Source organism: Gossypium arboreum, chromosome 12 (assembly GCF_025698485.1).
Source record: "Gossypium arboreum isolate Shixiya-1 chromosome 12, ASM2569848v2, whole genome shotgun sequence".
Lineage (NCBI taxonomy): Eukaryota > Viridiplantae > Streptophyta > Magnoliopsida > Malvales > Malvaceae > Gossypium > Gossypium arboreum.
The window spans coordinates 110164883-110186601 of NC_069081.1; the positions used below are offsets into that span (position 1 = coordinate 110164883).

Below are 21719 nucleotides of genomic sequence, written 5' to 3' on the forward strand. Positions count from 1 at the left end.
AATTTCTTCTGAGATAGAATACTTTGAATTTGTCGAATTAAAGTAGAGTATTTTTTTTCTTTTAGTTTTAGATTCGATTCTTTCCTTGCTCACATTTGTATTTTTTTATTTCATGTGGTTTTAAAAATTTTTAATTAATATTTTGACATATTAATTCTTTTGATTAGATTTTTCAAGTTTTTTATTTTTAATTCATCTTTTGAATTAATAACTCTTTTAATTAATCGAACTTAAGACTCAATAATGAAAGTACAATTAACTATCTAACAAAAAACTAATACCTAAAAATTATTAATTAAAATAAAAAAACTTAAAACAATATGAGATAAAAATAAAATATGAGTAACAATGGAATCGAACTTGAAACTCAAATACTAATATTTAACAATCTAATAAAAATAATTTTTTTTATTTTTAGTGAAAATCGTCCCAAAAACAACATAGATGAGTAAATTTAGGAAAAAAACCCAACACATATATTCAAATAAAACTTTCTTTCAGCATATATTGAAAAATTAGTGGTTATTAAACTTAATTTTAGGTAAAAATAGTGATTATTGGAAAATGATAATATATATGTTTCGTACAATCTGATCTCTCAATTAAAATCATCTTTATAAAAGGTTTATTAACAATTTCGAATACAAACAACTAAAAATAATTAAATATAATGTTGATATATTTTTTTATCAAATCTTTTAAATTTTATATAACCTATCTATGTATATTCGTAAAGTTTTTCATATATTTTTTAAATTTTAATTTTTAACCTTTTGCTGCAGCTCTAATTGTTCCTAGCCCACAAAGTTACCAACCTATTGTGATTCGCATTTTGTATTAACCATAAAGGAATTGCCAATTGGTTGAAGCATTTTCAAGATAATCCATAATTGTGGGTGGTATTATTTGCATTTATTTGTGCCCTTTCGTGCTCCCTTAAAGGAATATCACTGCATTCTTAAAGAATTTTAATTCAGTATAATTACACATTTTAAAATTTAAAATCCATGGCTTTTGATTTCAAATACACTTTTATTAAGTTAATGAAAATTTAAAATTTATGATAATTTAAAAAAAAATCCTTTATCCAAAATTACCCTTAGAAAGTGGTTTTATATTTTACTTATTTCGTCCAATGCATATATTATATTTTATATTATTAATAATATTTATTTATTTTAAAATATAATTATATCTATATGCCATATTTTTTGAGTGATAACCAGCTGGAGTATTTATTATTATCTATATGCCATATTTTTATTCATATATGTATTTTTTATATATGTTTTTTTTAAGGTATGTATTTTTTATTATCATTAATTTCAATAATAAATTCCAATAGCATATATTTTCTTCTTAAAAGTATTCATCCAAACAACAACAACAAAAAAAATTATACTAATATTTTAAAATAGATTAAATATAAAATATTAATTTATCTATCCAAACACACTGTATTTTTTAGTTGAGGCTAAAGTGTCCATTGCCAGTAAGAGTAACTAATTTTTATGTTGCGGTATTTTATTTGGGTGTTTCTCCTAAACCCAAATTTCATTGGCCCGCATTTAAAATTTAGGCCCAACCCGATTAAAGATGATCAAATTACTCGTTTCTTTCTTTCTTTCTTTCGCCTTCGGGGACTTTCTATTAAAATCCAAGGTTTGCGGGCTTACTCAACACAAGGTCGACCCGTTTATATTTTTGGCCGCATTTTGGATATTAAAACGACGATGTTTTCGAACGTTTAGCGTTTTACAAATCAGGAAACGTCACCGTTACGTGGAAAAAAAAGTGTGTCCATATCTGGGTTCTGAGCTTGTTTGAAACCCTGTGTTTCTCGTACTGTATTAACTCGGAGAGAGGCAGGCTTTCGGTTGAGTTAGTGTTAAAAAGGAGGAGCGGGTTTAGTCAAAAAAACACTTGTAAAAAATGGGGAAGAAATCGAAGAAGCCAGGCAAAGGCAAAGAGAAAACGGAAAGGAAAACAGCAAGAGCTGAGGAGAAGAGAGCTCGTCGAGAGTCCAAGAAACTTTCTCCCGAAGATGACATTGACGCCATTTTGGTAATTAAAAAATCTTCACTTCTTTCTAATTTCATATAGATGTGTATGCGTGTTTCAAGCTTAAAATCAGCTTTCGAGAAAATATAGTTTTAAGATTTTCTTTGAAGGTAATTTCGGTTTATTTTATTTTTGGAACTTTGTGTTTAAAACTCTTTATTTGAACAGTTGAGTATTCAAAAGGAGGAAGCAAAGAAAAAGGAAGTTCATGTTGATGAAAATGTCCCTGCGCCATCTCCTCGATCGAACTGCTCGGTACTGCCTTGCCAATGACTGCTAATACATTTCTATCAATCTTTTCCTTTTATTTTTTATTTTTACTTTTTTCCTTTAAAATTGATTTTTTTACTTAATTGTGTAGTTAACAGTTAATCCTCTGAAAGATACAGAGTTGATACTATACGGGGGTGAATTCTACAATGGCAGTAAGGTTAGATTCTATAACGAACTGTTCTAGAGTAATTGATTTGGAGTTGGTGAATGCTTGCAGTTTCGGTTTGGTAGAAAAAGATGCTGATTTGGATTGGTGCAGACATTTGTGTATGGTGATCTTTACAGGTTTGATGTAGAAAAGATGGAATGGAAGTTGGTTTCAAGTCCCAACAGTCCGCCTCCTCGTAGTGCTCATCAGGCAGTTGCTTGGAAAAATTGTCTCTATATCTTTGGTAGACTGCTAAACTTTGCTTCAATTTGTATAAGCAATTATGTTAACTCTTGATTTTTCTTCATCTCATGCAATACTGTATTCTTTGTTCTTAGGTGGTGAATTTACATCTCCAAATCAAGAACGGTTCCATCATTACAAGGTGAAACTGATTTAAACTACATTGTATCCTTCCGTCCACCTCTCCTGTATCATCTCTTCCAAAGTTAAAGATTTAATGTTGAGAATTCTTTCAGGACTTCTGGATGTTGGATCTAAAAACAAATCAATGGGAACAACTAAATTTGAAAGGTTGTCCAAGTCCACGGTCTGGTCATCGAATGGTAAGTTTAGTTTTCTTTACATATTTGCATATTTAATTGCTAAGAAAATGAAATTTTCATTTGGAATCAGAGAGCCAAATTATATTCATTTTCTTTAGGGTTTAATGTCTATTTAGGAAAAAAAAATTGTCTACATCTTCAACTTCTTGTATTATGTTGTTCTTCTTGCAGGTCCTGTACAAGCATAAGATTATTGTTTTTGGTGGCTTCTATGATACGCTCAGAGAAGTGAGGTTGTTAATGGTCTTTTTGAGATACTATTAGAGGTTTCATAATCTTATTCACAATTGAAAATTTTCATTACACTAAAACCAATTTCTTCTTCTCTACTTTAAGCTCTGCTTAGTTCTTATCAACATTACCAGCGTGGTGTATAATGTATTACCTGTTCATAGCTGTCATTACAATGGCTAACTCTTGATATGTATGAGAACGAACTCTCTGGAATTTGGAAGATGAGTTAATTACCTAATGTCATGTGGTATCAATAAAATATGATACAGAGATGCTCCGACATAAGATTGATTCTCATCTAAGGAACACCTTTCTTGTCTAGCTTTTAGGGATTCTACTTTTGCTAAATTTTAGGAATTTAAGTCAAAATTCATTATGATTTCAGGAATTATGTTTGTGTATCTTTTCCTTTTTCCTCTCTTTTGTTCTTGTGCTATTGAAATATGAAGTACTTAAGATTCTCTAAAACCATATATCAATGATAATAAGATTGATAAATCATGCATTAACTTTACGGGTACTACTTTCTTCACTTCCCCCCTTCACCCTTTCCATCAATGAACTATAACATTCTAATATTTTGCTTAACATTATTACCCCTTTTACTTTCGCGGTTGACCTTTGACTCCCCCTGAAATTGCTTGTCTATAGGTATTATAATGATTTGCACATCTTTGACCTAGATGAGTTCAAGGTAAACATTTTCTTGCGTCTATTATTGATTTAATTTAGATGTTTTACTTGTCAAGTTTCATTCAGCTCTTGAACTAAAGATATGTCTTTTGGCGTGTAGTGGCAAGAAATAAAGCCTAGGCTTGGTTCCATGTGGCCTAGTGCTCGGAGTGGTTTCCAATTTTTCGTGTATCAAGATCAGGTGAGTTGGCCAAAAAAGGCATCCTGAATCTATTTGAATGCTTTAAATCTAAACTGGTGTTCTGATTAATGCTTGATATTGTCCGTTAGCTTAACAATGGATTTTGCCTCATAATTTTTCTCACCAGTTCCAAGCAAGAGCATTTCGTACAGAAGTAATATTTATAAATTAATTTCTTTGCTTTAAATATAATTTTCAGATTTATTTATATGGAGGGTACTACAAAGAAGTGTCTTCTGATAAGAACAGCTCAGCCTTGGAGAAAGGAATTGTTCATGCGGACATGTGGTCTCTTGATCCTAAGACTTGGGAGTGGAACAAGGTTTTAGGTCTTTCTTATCTCCTATAAGTATGAATAAATGGTTCTTTCAAAAAAAGAAGTATGCATAAATGGCAATAAAAATGAAAGCACATTGTGATCTACTTTTGACTGGATCAACATGTTCGTCTGTATATGATACAACATCTCCTGTCTTATAGGTTAAAAAAAGTGGGATGCCTCCTAGTGCTCGTGCCGGGTTTTCCATGTGTGTTCATAAGAAACGTGCTATGCTATTTGGGGGTGTAGTAGATATGGAAATGGAAGGTAATTTCCTATCATCTCTCTGATCTTCTTCTGCAGAAATTTCTCTTTTTTAAATGACCTTTGACAGTGATGTACCTTAGGGGAAAAGTATATCTGGTTTATCAAACTGTTGCAGTTTAAACAATCACACCTAATTGCAGTTTACCAAACTGTTGTTTTTGAGGTTCTCAATATATTCACTTCACCCACAGGATTAATGGTCTGTTAAGTGATGCTTCTGAGTTGATTGCCATCTTCTTTGTTTCTGACTATATATATTTGTGCAGGTGATGTAATGATGAGCTTGTTCTTGAATGAACTTTATGGCTTCCAACTAGATAACTACCGATGGTAAGCTTGGTCTATTCAACAACTTAGGATCTTTAGTTTCTACCCATGCTATAGAGTAAAACTTTTATAGTCATTAACTGAAACTTTGCCACTTCACAACTGGTTTGGAATAGTGAGCTGGTAACTTGTCCAAAGAGGCAAAGCTTAGTAGCTGTAGGCTCAGTAAATAATTGTCAATGAAGCAATAACTTTACATTTTTAAGGAGTCATCGCAGTCCCCTTTTTTATTTTACCTCCTATCAATGTGTTTCACTCTCATTTTAGTTCAGATTTTAAGAAGGGCTAGTGGGTGATATTTTTGTTCTTTTTCTTTTCACTAAATGAGAGTGTTGTTTGTGTTAGGTATCCTTTGGAGCTACGGAAGGAAAAGTCAACCAAGGTTAAGGTATTGCCAGTAATAAGCCTATAAGTATTCGATCTAACTTCTGGTTACACATCTGTCACTACTACCTTTTCTTCTTTTCAAGTTGTAAAGGCATTTCTTTCTGTTGATCGTTCAATTATAATTGTAATTCTCTTGTGCTAGCTTTTACTTTAATAATACAAATTTCTTTTTCAATTGGTGTTCTGCAGTCAAGAAAGGATTCAAAACAAGAAACACCTGGTTCTGATTATAATGATAAGGTAAATATTGAAGCAAAGACTAGTGGCATAGATGATAAAGACCAAATTATGGAGTATGATGAAGAAGCTGGTGATGAGGAAAGCAACATTGATGAAATGTCTGAGCACATCGTAGCAAGCATGACAATCGATGATGAAAGGTCAATCAAATCTACTTCAAAGCCTCAGCAAACTAAATCTAAATCTAAATTCAATGTTCAAGATTCTGTTTCACCTGAGGTTTGTCATACTGCATTGAAGTAATAGTTTATTGCTTTTCAATATGTCCAATTTATTGATGCATGAATCTGTCATCAATTTTCAGGTTGTAAAGCCTTGTGGACGAATAAATTCCTGCATGGTTGTTGGTAAAGACACTTTATATATATACGGGGGCATGATGGAGGTTAAAGATCGAGAAATTACACTTGATGATTTATATTCTCTTAATCTTAGTAAACTTGACGAATGGAAGTGCATCATACCGGTTTGTTGAATTCTCTTCTCTTCTCTTCTTTAAGTGTTCATATATTTATTTCTAAACATTGGACAGGCACAAATCATTATCAACATATATCCGAATACTGTGTAAGCTTGCTGACATATGTTCAATAGGATTAGATAGATCTCATTAAGAATACAAGTGGATATTGTGATTTAACTAAGTTTTATGGATATTGTGATTTCTAAACATTGGACAGGCACAAATCATTATCATCATATATCCGAATACTGTGACAGCTTGCTGACATATGTTCAATAGGATTAGATAGATCTCATTAAGAATACAAATGGATATTGTGATTTAACTAAGTTTTATGGATATTGTGATTTAACTAAGTTTTCTCCTCTCCACGACCCCCTCTCTGGGCACCTTCTGGATTAAATCCTGAAAGCTGAATCTTTAAAATATACATCCATCTATTTTCAATACCAATTTTTTTTACGAGTTCTTGATTAGGTAGTGAATGCTGTTTTACAATTAAGCATGCATGTTTGATTTCTTTCTCTTCTTGCTTATCCATGTCAATTCATAGGCATCTGAAAGTGAATGGGTGGAAGCCTCAGAGGATGAAGATGATGAAGATGAAGATGATGATGATGATGATGATAGCGAAGATGAAGGTGAGAGCGGTAGCGATGATGAGGAATCTGACGATGATGACGAGGCAAAGGTGATTGCTTACTTGTTTAAGCCAAAATACTTTTGTTAATTGCTAGTGGTTTTGCTGTTACATCATTGGGAGAAGATTATGTCATAGATCTCGCCTGCTTTTGGAATTCATTATGTCTTTTCTTATTCTATTTCTTCTTAAAAAACAAATTAAGATGAAAATATGTAATAATTGTCTGGGAAAGAGATACTTGTTTCTTTGGCATGTTAGAAATATATGGACCAACCAATTTATATGATTTTATGTTCACTTGCCCTTGCAGGGTACAAATGATGGTACGAAATCAGTTCAAATGGGAGATGCTGTTGCTTTAATAAGGGGCGAGGGAAAGAATTTGCGGAGGAAAGAGAAACGAGTCAGGATAGAGCAGATTAGAGCTAACCTTGGCCTCTCAGATTCACAGAGAACACCAACGGTAGCCCCTTAATAATCATTTTAAATTTCCAATATTCTAGAATGATGTTTGAATCTATTTTTGATGAGTTTTACATAGGTTAGTCATACTTTTATTGATTGTCATGTGTTTCCTTTTGCAGCCTGGAGAATCATTGAGGGATTTCTATAGACGTACTAATTTGTACTGGCAAATGGCTGCCCATGAACATACTCAGCACACTGGCAAGGTCTGTTTATTTTATAATTTATTATTTATTTGTTTTAAATTTAATGGATTTTCTATGTATGGATTCATAATTGTGCTTTCTTATTCTAAATGGAGAACACCATCCGTCACTCATTTTCTATTTTACTTTTTCTATTCTCTTTTAAATAACCACACACATATAAACTGATGTGTGGACAATTATATCAGAGCTTCATGTCCGAGTAAACATTATGCGCCATTTTTTCTCTTCTTTTTGGGGTACAAAACATGATGAAGTCTCTGACTTTGCAGGAACTCCGTAAAGATGGTTTTGATCTTGCTGAGGCTCGTTACAGGGAACTTAAACCACTTCTTGACGAGGTAAAGTTCTCACTTTCTTTCTCAATGTTTATACAGACTGCTGCGGGATCGCTCAAGTGATCATATTTGTTTCTTGAACTAATGAGTTTGGTTTCGTTCTGTATGCTGCAGTTGGCCATATTAGAGGCAGAACAGAAGGCTGAAGAGGCAGAAGGACCAGAAACAAGTTCGAGAAAGAGAGGGAAAAAGAGAGTTTAAGAATTTAGCACCCTGCATTTGCAATACTTTCAGATTTTGGGTAAGCTGTGAAATTTTAAAAATTTTGTTGGTTTAATTTATGGCCTCCAAACTAAGATTTGTCACGCACGCGAACACTACGATTGGCCGTAGAACTGTTCTTTCTATGGTAAAATATGTATTAAATCTGAAGAAATTTTGGTGGATATAATATTTTTGTATTTAATGTTATATTGGTTGAGGAATATGGATCGAGATGTGAGCTGTGTTTTCTATTAATTCGAGCTGATACTTGATATCTATACTACTTGATATCTATATCAATAGTTATACCACTGATGTTGATTGAGTTGGTTTGGATATAAATTCAATTGAGAAAAAAAATCATTATTTTTACAGAGTTATATTATTACAAAGGTTTTGTTTTTGTTTTAAAGATATGTTTATATAAAATCATAATTTTTTTAACTTCAATTTTACCATTTTCATAAAGTATTATTTAGTTTTTATATAAAATTTTAATAAATATATATTTTATAAATTTTTTGAAGGGTTTGCTATTATAGTAATCACTATTGATAAGTGGATATTTGGCGTAGCTGTGTTAAATTAGAGTGGATTAAACCATTTTTGGACTGTCAACCCATAATAACTTATATTAAACCGTATGTATTGAAAAAAATAAACGCTAGACATGAAAATGAAAATGAGACGTTTTGAGAGGGTAGACAAATATTTTAAAAAGGTCTTTTTTTTTATTAGTTTTCTAACCAAAAACTTGTTTGATAGATCAACGTTATTCGGTGACGTTGTGATTTTCTTCGATTTACAAAAAAATCATTATTAATTAAAAATGACTAATTCAAATTTCGACTCAAAGCATTTTCAGACAGCTCCACAATTTCATCAACTCCATTAAAAGACTGTAACATGTATTAATATCATACAGAACACAATTAATATAGTATCTAATGGAGCATAAAGCAATAGATGTGTTATTTTTTACAGTATGTTTAATTTTTTTAATAATTTATCACTATCTAACCGTTGTATATATACACTATAATAAAAATATTTATTGAATTTGATGTAAGTTGAGAAAATATAAAAACAAAAAAATATATGTTAAAGTTTTAAAATTAAAAATATAAGTATTTATTCATTTTTAGAAATCATATTTTTTTACACTTTTTTTCTTTATTCATTAATTAGTAATTTTTTGTCCATTTTGAACTAGTATAACATGTAATTTAATTTAATATTGTTGAAATCAGACTGCATTTAATTCAAAATAAACTGTTTTAACAGTTCAACAGTTACCATTTATTATTTAATTTAAGTTAAATAGAAAATTAATAATCTAATTTAATTATAATTAAAATAAATTATTAATTTAATAATTTAAAATTCATTTTTATCATGATTTCGATTTTATTATTTACTTTTCATTCATCATTCAAATTCTATGTTAACAAAAAGAGACGAAACCGTTTTGAACTACTAAATAAAAATTATATATATATAAACAATGTTAATATTTTACAATATTTGATTACTCAATACTACTTCTTCTCTAAATAATTTTACGTTATCTAGGTATTGTGACATTTTTTAAACAATTTTACACTTTTTTACTTAAATCAAAATGAAATAATAATAACTAATGAATTAAATTATCTATTTCTTTGATATATTTTCAATAAAATTTTAACTATATTTATTTATTATTAGAAGTCCAGAGACTTAAACTTCTTTTTATTTAAGTTAATCTCTAAATTTAATAATTATTTTTACATTAAATTTTAGATTTTTTCTCAAGTTATTCCTTAAACTTGTTAATTACTCTCATTATAGAATTTAAATTTCTTTTATCTAGATTAATCATATTTTCTTTAAAACTAGTTAGACTGAAAAAAAAGTTAGGATCCAATATAATAACAATTATCAAATTTATAGACTAACATGAATTAAAATAGTTCATAATTTAAGTCTTGATGAAAGAACAATTATTTAATTCTAATGTTAATACGAGAATAACTGTTAAATTTAAAAGCTAATTTTGAAAAGGAAAAATCAACCAAAAATTGGATAAACCCATTTTTTTTATAATGACTTACAAGCTACCGTGGTAGGATCCTTTGAGGTAGAAATTTCTGTTTTTGGCTTTTTGCTGATTTCTCCTTGCGCAAGCAAACTCAAAAACGCAGCAGTTTTTCCTTTAAGAAAGAAAGCAGAACTCCTTCATTCCAACTCAGTGCTCATGGATGCGCAAGAAGGAACTCAGCAGTCACAGCAGCTAAGCCTTGCTCACAAAGTCTTCCTTCTTAAGCACCGGGATGTCCCTGACATCGAGAAGGTCCACCTCAAGGATGAGGTCCTAAACACTGTCAAATCCAATGGTAACTCCCCCAATTCTCTCCTTCCTTTTTCCCAGCAATTTATTCTTATTCAAATCTGACACGAATTGCTTTGCGTGTATGCTCGTCTTTGTGGCGGTTTTAGATATGACTCCATATTATGAAAACCTAGTCGCGGACAAGGTGCTGGACCTGGACCACAGCGCTTTGGACTCAATGCGTGCAAAGAATGAGGAAGAGATTAAAAAGCTCGATGAAAAGTGAGTTTTTCGAAAAAGAAATTTCAATTTCTTTTCCTGTTTGATATATTAAAGAGTGATTGGAACTTTATTATGAATTTAGGTTTTCTGTTCTTAATCGTTAATGGGAAGTATAAGATTTTAGATTCCAGTAATAGACATTGTTTTTGGTAAAATTCCTACTACTACGCATAACCCCTTGCATGTTGCAATAGCAATAATGCCAACCGAGACGTAAAAGAGTGACAAACTCACATTGTTATTGTTCATTTAATTCTAAAATTGATAAGAATATAATGTGAAACTTTTAGACTAAAGCATGTTGACTGAACCATTTGCTCCGTGATTGATGAGGCTTATGGCCTATGGAGGAGGTGAAAGTGTTAAGCGGTTACTTTGAGAGGTGCTTTAGTGTTAACGGTTTCATGTTTGGAGTGATGATGTTTACTAGAATTATGTCTATGAAATGCTGGAGTGATCTGGTCATCAGATACTGCTGAGTCCGATAGATGTTAGTTCAGTGTTCTATGTTTAACAGGTAGAAGGCTTAAATAAAATTAGCAATCAGAATGGTGGCAAGTCCGGTGTCAGGATTGGAGACCTTTAGTTATTCTTGGACCTATTCGCTTGGGCCAGTTTAATCTATTTGATATTGGTCCATTAGTTTTTGATTTAGCTGTAATTAGCCATTAAAGGGGTAGAATGGTCCTTGGTGGTTGGTTGGCCGAGATTCTGGGACTGGAGGTGGCCATGGATTGTACTGAAAAGCTACATGGGAGCCTCTGCCAATTTATCTCAACTCTCTAGTTGAGTTGAAACAACTAGAATCTCTGCTCAGAGATTGGGTACCCTATGGCTTTTGGTTCTTGCTGAATCAATCAACTCTCTAGTTCTTGAAACCAGTAAAAAAATTTTGAATTGGGATGAAGTGGTAATTGTCACTTCCCCCTCTTTTGGTAGATGAAATGAAAACCCTAAGAGCACCAAGATAGTGCCAACTGAAGTACAACGCTAATATTTATAAAAAAACAAGTGATCGTCAACATATATAACATCATGTTATTCTAACACTTCCTGGTTATGAAACCAAAAACAAAACCGTGTAAACTCACATGTCAAGAGCTTTGAGGTGGGTAATTCTTACCCATTCTGTCCTTCCAAAACCTCCAAAAATTAGTTAGAGGTATTTGGATCTATAACATTTTTTCTTTCTATACAAGATGTACACCCCTCCAAGATCATAACTCCTTTTCAATTGCCTCAGAGTTTCATGGTAATTAGGATTTGGAACTAATGGCGTTGTCTGTCAACCAAGAATCTATAAGTAATGACAAATGTTATAATACATGGACAGTAGAAGGCTTAGTTTCTTCTAAAAATTTGTACATCAACTACGTCTCAATAGGTTTCATCAACCACCAACCCCTTTTTAAGAAGAAAAAGGGAAAGAAGCACATCTTCATATTAGATTAATTGTTGTTTATCTATTGAATATGTTTAATCCAAATCTGGCTTTTGGCATTGTAGGATTGCTGATGCTGAAGAAAACTTAGGTGAAAGTGAAGTTCGAGAAGCACATTTAGCTAAATTCTTATATTTCATTCAGATTGGTGAAAAGGTATTTAGAGTTATAGTTTATTTCTCTTGAAGTTGATGTCTTCTTTGTCTATATATGTTTCGAGTCATATATTTGTCATCTTGACTTATGCCCTTCTCAATCTAGGAGAAAGCATTGGAGCAACTGAAGGTGTCAGAAAACAAGACAGTTGCTGTTGGGCAAAAGATGGACTTGGTCTTCTACTCGTTGCAGATAGGCTTTTTCTATATGGATTTTGATCTTATTTCTAAGAGTATTGATAAAGCAAAAATGTATATAATCCTATCGATTGACAAATATTCATTAGTTCTGACTCTTGCAATACTTGAGATGTACGTCTTTTACTAATTGCCTGCTCACTATTTGGATGCCAGCTTGTTCGAGAAAGGAGGTGACTGGGAGAGAAAAAACCGTTTGAAGGTGTATGAAGGCTTGTATTGCATGTCCACTCGAAATTTTAAGAAGGCTGCCAATCTATTTTTGGATTCCATTTCTACCTTCACAACTTACGAACTTTTCCCTTATGACACATTCATATTTTACACTGTGCTTACAAGCATCATATCATTGGATAGAGTTTCTCTGAAACAAAAGGTATTATTTTGTTATTTGCCTCGCATTTATGTCCTATGTCTTGTATTACACATTTTTGGGTATTTAAAGTTACTGAATGGCCAAATGTTTTGTAGGTGGTTGATGCTCCTGAAATCTTGACTGTGATTGGAAAAATTCCACATCTTTCGGAATTTTTAAATTCTCTTTACAATTGTCAGTACAAATCAGTCTTCTTAGCATTCGGTATGTATAGATCTGCTATTTTTTTTTATAACTAGATAAGAATCATCAGTTTGTCCCAATATTTATCCCTTCTTATCTATGTTCCTAATATTTATGAGCTATCTCATATTTAATAAATGCTAAAATGTTTTCAACTGATCAGTTCGTTCGATTTGTTTGAACTATATATATCAGCTGGCCTGACAGAGCAGATAAAATTGGACCGCTATTTGCATCTACATTTCCGGTTTTACATGAGAGAGGTCAGGACTGTTGTTTACTCTCAATTTTTGGAATCCTACAAGAGTGTTACTATTGAAGCCATGGCAAAGGCTTTTGGGGTGACAGTAGAGTTCATTGATCAGTAAGTAATTACGTCTGATAACACCTCTCTCTATATAGGCATGCATACCTTTTTCCACAATTTCTTGCGATTGCAGTTAGAATTGCTGGAGTTTCTTTAAGGCAACTTCTCATTTAATTGGTTTTTCTTCATGATTCCAGGGAGCTATCTCGTTTTATCGCAGCAGGGAAGCTTCATTGCAAGATTGACAAGGTTGCTGGTGTCCTCGAAACTAACCGCCCTGATGCGAAGAATGCTCTTTACCAGGCCACTATTAAACAAGGTGACTTCTTATTAAACCGGATCCAGAAGTTGTCTCGTGTCATTGATCTATGAATTAGTTAGGTATTTCATCGGATTTAGAAATGGATAACCAATATTTTCAAGTTTGAAAGAAATATGGAAAATATAAAATAATGCTTTTGGATTCAATTTTGTTCTTTTGTTTCATGATTGTGATACTATTCCCTTTTGGTCAATGAATTTGATTCTATTTTATCCCCCTTTACTCTCGTATATTGGGATATTAATCTAGTCCAATCGAACCCAGTTGATGGAATCGTGTGGGTTTCGGTTGGCCTTGTAGGTTCAGACCTTCCATAGCACTACTCCTCACCATTTATTGTAAAGCTTGAGCAATGAAATAATAGCATGATGTGATTCCAAGTGAAATGGAATCATTGGCATGAATGACCGATTAAACTTCCCATAAACACCTGAATATTTTAAAAAATACAAAACAAGTAATCAATGATATGATTTTAGTACGTGAAAAATAGAATCATATAATAAATATATTTAAATAGAATTTTAAATTAATGTTTTAGTTGTCATTTTCATTAAAAATTATTTAAAATTTTTTGAAAGGTTAGGGTCAAATTTAATTAAAATGGAATAAGGACCAAATTAACCAAAAATATAATCATTTATTATCATTATGTCAAAATATAATAATTTATTTATTATTTAAAAGCAAAAATCAAATTAACATTGCTAGAAAGAGATAAAATTACATAAAGGTATCAAAATTTTAAATGAAAAAACAAAAAATAATTTCTCAAAATTAAAATAGAAGGAATTCAAATATCTTTTAGTACATCATAAAAGAAATAAATCTTAAATTGCAAAACATATTTAAAGCTTAAGAAAATAGAAATATAAAGATGCGAAAAGTTAAAGATATGTGGTTAGAAAGGGGCATTACCTTATCTGAACATGGCGGGCATTCTTTTGAAATTTTGGATTTTTGTCTGGTAAGATAACCATAATAGATTATAAGTAGAGGTGATCATGGGCCGGGCCGGGTTCGGGCCGGGCCGGGCCGGGTTCGGGCCGAGCCCAAGTAAAATTTCAGGCCCGTCTACTAGGCCGGGCCCGGCCCGCCCGAAATATGGGCCTAAAATTTTACCTAAGCCCGCCCGAAATAAAATTACTAAGCCGAACCCGGCCCGGCCCGACCCATATTAATTTTTTTCTTATTTTATTAAATAAAAAATTTAAAATATAATAAATCAAATATATTTAAAACATAAAAATAAATATTAAAACAAATAAAAATAATACTAAAACAATTCTTAAAACAATACACAAATTAACAATATAATAAAAATAGTTATATTAAAATTTAAAATAATTAAAATAAAAACAAAAAATATATTAATATATAATTCGGGCGGGCAGGCCGGCCCGGCCAAAAACTCTTACGAGGCCTGCCCGTTTTTAAACGGGCCTCGTTTTTTGTCCAAGCCCATTTTTCGGCCTATATTTTTACCCAAACCTCCCATTTTTCGGCGGGCCTTGGGCGGGCAGGCCGCCCAGCCCATGATCAGCTCTAATTATAAGTATCCTTGTACCTTCCTAATCTCTCCATTTTCATGTCAGCCACAGATATAGTAAATATGTTTATAATCTTCTAATTGCTTTTTCTTAAAAATAATTTATGGTATGCTTGTTTTATTAAAATGATTTTCAAAAATGACTCATTTTTTAAAAAATTTATATTTTTGGTATTTGAATGAATATATGTAAAATATTTTATGTTGTTTGATAGATTTTCTAAAAATATTTCATAAAAGTTATTTTCAATGAAACAAACATACATATAAAATTTTATCTTTTATTGTTTGATTGAGTTTATTTTATATCTATAAATTTATATTTTACATATATTAAAAATATTTTGTTAAATTGATTCATTACAATATCATTTGTTAGTTACATGACTAACAAGTAAATATTTTATTTAAAATGTGACATCAACAAATTTGATAAAAATTTAACAATCTCAACAACTGAACTTCATTTTCAAATCTGAAAAGTAGATAGACTAAGTTCTTAAAAATAAAAGTACAGAGGTTAAAATATAAATTTGTAAAGAGAGTTTATTTATATTGATTTGTAAATGATTTTTCTTTAACTAAACTATTTTTTATAAATCATATACAGTCACAAAAAATAAAAATATTTTTCATATAAACAAATGGACATGTAAATTTGATATAAATCTTGAATACAAAAATATACTGGATACTCTTTTATTTTTGCATATATAAATAAAAATGTCCATGGACAGACAGCACCACTTCTTTACCCAACATTTTTCGCATTTGACGGCACCCGTTTTACTGTCTCGTTACTTTCACTTAACAGTACTGTCTTTTCCCCATTTTTTTTCCCTCTATATTCTTCTTCCATATGCACTGTACGTAAATTTAAATTTGAGTTCAAAACATTCTTTAAAGTCAGTTTTAGATTTATTAAAGACAATATTCCTTTATTTGAATTTGAGATAAATATTGAATGCCAGCAATTAAATATTCAATTTCTTTTTAAACTTTTCATATATTGAAAAAGGGTCATTTTAGTGTAATAATTAATTTTTTTCTAATTATTCGAATTTATTGTCTTTATTATTATCGATGAATATCATTCTACTTGTACTTTTTCCCACCATGGAGAAAACAGGATGAATATCATTCTACTAATCTACTTCTACTTTTTCTCGCTAACCAAAAAAGAAAGAGTTATGGTCATTAAACATAAATGATAAAATTTTTCGGTAATATTTATTTATTTTCATGATTTATTTTTATTTAAGAGAAAGAAATTTCATGATTTAAAAATAAAATACAGATACCATAAGCAAAAAGTAGACAGTAGTTTAATGCATAAATTTCAACTGATACAACGCAAAAAGAAGTTAGAAATACAAATACAGTTTCCGATGGAAACTTCCACCGGAAATTTCCAACTACATAAAGAGAGAGAGAGAAACAAGGAGTTAGACAGAAAGAGAGTAAGGGCATGAGCAAGAAATTAAGCATATAATATATATGTATATAATTTTAATTAATATATATATATATGTAATTGTTGATCAATAAGAGGGAGTGCAGGCAATGCAAGCGAGCAACAGAATGGCGGAAGAGGCGCCATCTTCTTCAAGGTTGGAACTGCTTCTCTTGAACTTTGAAATCTTCCCTTTGTTGCATTGTATCATCGACGGCTGCTTCTGCAACGCCGCCGGCGACTGCTGATGCAAATGCTCCTTTTTTCCGTTTGGATTTTGTTGCCTTCTCATTGCTTCTTCCACTCTGGAAACCATAGTTTTCCCTACTTCTTTGATATTTTTATTCTTTTAGATGAGATGGGTTGTGCATGGGACTGAGTGAAGTGAACAACTCAGACCGCAATTTATACTACTTTCTTGTACCATTTTGCCCTTGCTTCCTATTCTTTATCCCATTCACGAAATATAGGAATAAGAAATAATAGAGATGTCTTTTTTCTTTTTCTTTCCTAAGTAATGATGACAATTATTTTAAATTATTACCTCAACTTCTCTGGAAAAATATTATACCTAAATCAAATTCAATAAAATCCATGTTATACTATAAGTTGATAATGGCAATTAAATTATTATAAAATAAGAACATACAAATTTTACGCGAAAGTTCTTCTAGGAAAAAATCACGAATAAATAAAATAAAATTTATTAATGTTAAAAAACGAATAATACAAGAAGAGTTTCGACTACATTTATTTAAATATTGAAAAACCTTATTCTAATCAATGTTAAATAGAAGAAGTGTAGTCTATATAGATTCTATTTGTGGGGCATGATCCGTACCCACAAAACCTCTCATTTACCCACTATATTTTATTTCTTTAACAAATGATAGAATTCGAGTCACACAAATTATTAATTTTTTCCTTTTTTATTTCCACTTCCAAATCATAAAAATCCAATGATTAATTAAATAATTTGTATGATCTGAAATGTAATAATATAAATAATATAGATGACATGGTGAGGTGATATGCATCCAATTGAAGTGTTTCTTTTTAAGTTATTGAATAATTGGATTAAAGCATGGTCCTACATGTTTTTAACATTTTACATTTCATTTTAATTTTAATTTTCACCTCAAACATTCAAAGATGGTGAAATTAATATAAAGTAATTAATCATGTTTAATTCTACATAAATTTGTTTTGATTTGAAAGGAGTCGCCTTTAATACAGATTCAAATTATATTACTTTCATTTTTTTTATTTTTAATGTCGTATTAAAAATTGTACATTAATTTAATAAAAAGTACAAATAATAAATTTTAAATGTAAAATTATTATTATAAAAATATTTTTATATGACATCTTTAAATAAACCACCCTCTAATAAAATATCACCATTCCTTTGAAACAAAACTATTATTAATTTAAACCATCCATAAAAAAACTATTATTAATTTAAAAGATAAATATATTTTTATAAATACATTTTTATATAATTTTTTTTCTTTCCCCACATTGTAAATCTGAAATAATCTAGGATAATTGCTTTCAACAAACATATATTATAAATTATTATCAACATAACCCAATTTGAAAAAAAAAAACTCAGAAAATTACTCCACATGAAAAAAAAAAAAAAAGTCAAGTTCATACTAAAAGCAAAGTTACGTTAGATCAATGGTTAATCCAGATGAAAGTTTTGCATTGGATTCTAATTCTCCTTCAAACAGCCAAATAATACACAGAAATATCCATGGAGTAATTAATAATATTTCTTAGCTGGTATATTTTAAAATTAGATTTAAAAAGAAGAGGAAGGAGAAACTAGTAATTTATTTATAGGGAGAAGTCAATTAAAATACCTAGCGCCAATAATATAAATAAGATTGAAAAAAGATTAAGGAAAATAAGCAAAGCAAAATGATTTCAAATCATTTAATGATTAGAGTTTGAATGGCAGAAAGAAAGGGGTGGGGGTCAGAAGTGTAGTTTAGTTCATGTGCTTAACCATGTGAGCATGTGTTTATGTTTTCGTCGTCTTCTTGGCTGACCCGCCGCTTCGCCAGGCTGACCCCAGACCTTGGGATGTATATCATATATCAAATATCAAATTCATCTTTCTTTTCTCCTTTTCTGTTTTTTTTTTTTTTTTTGTTAATATAGGATTTGGTATGAGTTTCACATTCACTATCTAAGTTTTTTTTTTTTTTATCAATCTAGTATCTGACTTTAATTTCAATATTTATTTTAATACTTAAGTTATTTTTTAGTTAAGTATTTATGTTTAGATTTAAATATATTCAATTTGATATACGAGGTTTTTTGATAAATTGTACCTATATTTTTTATTAGAATATACGTGTCAAATATTCATCGAGTTATATTATTTAATTTAGATGCGAATTCAACATTTAAAAGCTAAGCTCATATGCTTAAGTGGGACAAAAGAAACTCATATTCTTAAATTAAAAAATAGTAATTAGATTTAAAATCATAATTTAAATTTATTTGGTTTGGTTTGAATTATAAATTAATCATGTTGCAAACTTTTACATTTAACTTATGAACACTATTTTTTTTTTTTTTGGGGGGGGGGAGACATTATAAATTAGGGAGCAATGTCACTATTAAAGCTTGAACCTAAACTTCCATATGCAAAGTGAGAGCTTGTCCCTTTGCTTTTAACAGTGTATGTCTTAATTTTCACCCTAAATCTGAATCTTGAAGCTAAAATACTAGAAAGTAGAAGCCAAAACCTCTTCACAGTTTTCAATGTTCAAATGCATGCATGAGGGGTTTTTTTTTTTTTTGGTTCATAAATGCATGCACGAGTGTTCCTCACAAGTGAAGATGATATGCACCAAGCACAAAGGGTGGGTCGGTTGTGGGGTGCACGACAACCCGTTTCAGTTCTAAGGAACACGTATTAATGAGTCCCCCACCCCAAAGCCCAAACAGAAAAAATAAAAATTTTATGGTGAAAACATAAAAGAATGAAGCTAGGGAAATGAGTTTTGTTGGGATCGAAGAAGACAAGTAAATGAGGGGTGAGGGTCATGAACCCATAATTCTCAACAATGAAGGGGCCATGGCTAAAGAAAATGGGATGTTGGCTATTCTCGTAACAAGCCATCTTGGCCGGTTTGACCCCTCACCACTCCCATCAAGATTTTCAATGGATAAACTCCATTATTATACCAACAACGAAAGTCTCTCTGTTTCTCTAAACATATCTACTTGTTCGGATTTGGAACTTACTTTTTTTTTTTCCTTCTCTTTTTATATTTCATTTTTGGTGTGAATATATGCAAATATATACATTCATATGATTTGACTATTATTACAGACTGGATCTTTGTCTTCCTACCTTACATGTATATATACCTAGGACTCAACTACCATATAAGTTAGAAACCAGTTTAGTTTTTGGCTTTGCCATCCTGGCTATATCTATTATTCACTTCAATTATGTATAAGAATAAGTTTGATTCTAATTAGCTCCTACGGATGGAATCAACCGCCACTTTAACTTCTACACCTAAACACTGATTTGTCTGTATATACATAAATGAGAGCAAAGTAATGTTTTGGAGTTCCACCAATCGAATGGATTTTGTGGGGTTTAAATCAAATAAATTAATAAAAATATATATACTTCGGTTTAACTATTAATTTTATCAATTTTTTTAGCTTAGTTTAATTAATTTATGTTAATTTACTAGTTAATATATATATATATATATATTTTGTTCTAAACTAGCATACCGACATACTTTTAATTGGTTTAACTAATCAGTCCAATTCAATCTTAAAACACAAGAGCAAGAAAACCACCTACATTGAATAACTTTGAGACTTTAAACTTTTATTTATAAATTTCCTTTTCTATATATTGGGAGCTGAATTTTTAATGGTTTATAAGGAAAATAGATATTCAAATTATGTAACGTTTATCATTTAGATATCTAAGTTTTTTTTTTTTGTTAAAGTAGGTATCTAAAGTTGTATATTGTTATCACTTTAAGTACCAACATTTATCTTTGGTTAAAAAAATCCTTGAACTAATTAATTTAAGACTTGTGCCATTTTTAATTAAATAAAATTGTTTAAATTTAATATAAATTTTAAATTATTTTAAATTAAAATAAAAATTTCACTACTCAATCTTTTCTCTTTCTCTCCCCCTCCCTTTCCTCCTTGATCTTCTTAGTTATGTGTGAAACTAAAAAACCCCAAAAAAAAACTTGGCATGGACTCAAAATAAAGAAAATGGTTTTTTTTTTGTTTTGTTTTTTTTTTCCTATTTATAGTTCTTAACAATGAAAATGAAAATGTGGGTTTGGTTTAATAGCAAATAAGATGGGGTTTATTTCAATACTAGAAATGGGAGTTGTTTTGATGAGAGAAAATTGAAGTAGAACTTATTTCAAAATTTTATAGAATTTTTTTAAGAGAAAATGAAAATGGAAGGAGAGAGATTGAGAGCTAATACTTTTTATTTTTAATTTAATATAATATTTACTTAATGTTAATTTTAAATATTTTATTTAATTAAAATAACACATGTCATAATTTGATTGGTTAATAGTTTTTATTTAATGGTAATTAACGGTTAATACTTAAAGTGCTAATTGGAATAAAACTTTAGACAGCTACTTTGACAAAATAAAAATATTAGGTACATAACTGAAAATTGTATTACATAATTTAGGTAACTATTTTTCTGTAAGTATTTTTAGTTAACTTTTTTCTTTATATTTTCTATTCCATTTCAAAATGATATTTGCCATCTAACTTTCCGGAAAATAAAAACTCGGTTATTAATTAATTAAAAGTTTTATCTTATTTTTAAGGATAAATTTTAAAACTGTACAGGAATTTTGATTTATTGTGTAATTTAATAAATGAACTTTGATTTGGTTCAATTATACACATGTAACTTTGATTATGATTCAAATGTATGTATATGTAGAATTTTAATCTTGATTCAATTCTACATATTTAAATAAGTAAATACATAACTTTATTTTTATATTAAGTAAATACAATTATTTGTGTATATAATATATAAACTTAAATTTGTGTTATATTAACAATTATGTTAATAATTAATGAAAATTA

The 21719-nt window shown here is 30.1% G+C and overlaps 2 protein-coding genes across 2 annotated transcripts; both read left to right on the plus strand.

The window, feature by feature from the left end:
- Positions 1 to 1650: 1650 nt before the first annotated feature.
- LOC108479541 (uncharacterized) lies at positions 1651 to 8236 on the plus strand. The gene is made up of 20 exons (XM_017782212.2): positions 1651 to 2064; positions 2230 to 2316; positions 2423 to 2491; positions 2594 to 2726; positions 2821 to 2867; positions 2962 to 3048; positions 3220 to 3281; positions 3934 to 3976; positions 4076 to 4156; positions 4356 to 4478; positions 4637 to 4742; positions 5009 to 5072; positions 5415 to 5457; positions 5646 to 5915; positions 6001 to 6162; positions 6713 to 6850; positions 7113 to 7265; positions 7387 to 7473; positions 7746 to 7814; positions 7926 to 8236. Exons 1-20 carry the CDS (start codon positions 1933 to 1935, stop codon positions 8010 to 8012), a joined length of 2043 nt encoding a protein of 680 aa, XP_017637701.1. The 5' UTR covers positions 1651 to 1932; the 3' UTR covers positions 8013 to 8236.
- Positions 8237 to 10061: 1825 nt separating this feature from the next.
- Positions 10062 to 13812, plus strand: LOC108476870 (26S proteasome non-ATPase regulatory subunit 6 homolog). Its single transcript, XM_017779230.2, has 8 exons — positions 10062 to 10390; positions 10494 to 10608; positions 12115 to 12205; positions 12311 to 12456; positions 12559 to 12778; positions 12874 to 12982; positions 13157 to 13325; positions 13466 to 13812. The coding sequence occupies exons 1-8, from the start codon at positions 10252 to 10254 to the stop codon at positions 13638 to 13640; spliced, it is 1164 nt and encodes a 387-aa protein (XP_017634719.1). The 5' UTR covers positions 10062 to 10251; the 3' UTR covers positions 13641 to 13812.
- The last annotated feature ends 7907 nt before the right edge of the window (positions 13813 to 21719 follow it).

Excerpts from the sequence above, each read along its gene's own strand:
- LOC108476870 (XM_017779230.2), top strand. The coding sequence starts at position 10,252 with ATGGATGCGCAAGAAGGAACTCAGCAGTCACAGCAGCTAAGCCTTGCT. Across the intron at positions 10,609-12,114 it reads ATTAAAAAGCTCGATGAAAA|GATTGCTGATGCTGAAGAAA; the intron begins GTGAGTTTTTCG and ends TTGGCATTGTAG. Across the intron at positions 12,983-13,156 it reads ATCAGTCTTCTTAGCATTCG|CTGGCCTGACAGAGCAGATA; the intron begins GTATGTATAGAT and ends TATATATATCAG.
- LOC108479541 (XM_017782212.2), top strand. The coding sequence starts at position 1,933 with ATGGGGAAGAAATCGAAGAAGCCAGGCAAAGGCAAAGAGAAAACGGAA. Across the intron at positions 5,073-5,414 it reads CAACTAGATAACTACCGATG|GTATCCTTTGGAGCTACGGA; the intron begins GTAAGCTTGGTC and ends TGTTTGTGTTAG. Across the intron at positions 5,916-6,000 it reads AAGATTCTGTTTCACCTGAG|GTTGTAAAGCCTTGTGGACG; the intron begins GTTTGTCATACT and ends ATCAATTTTCAG.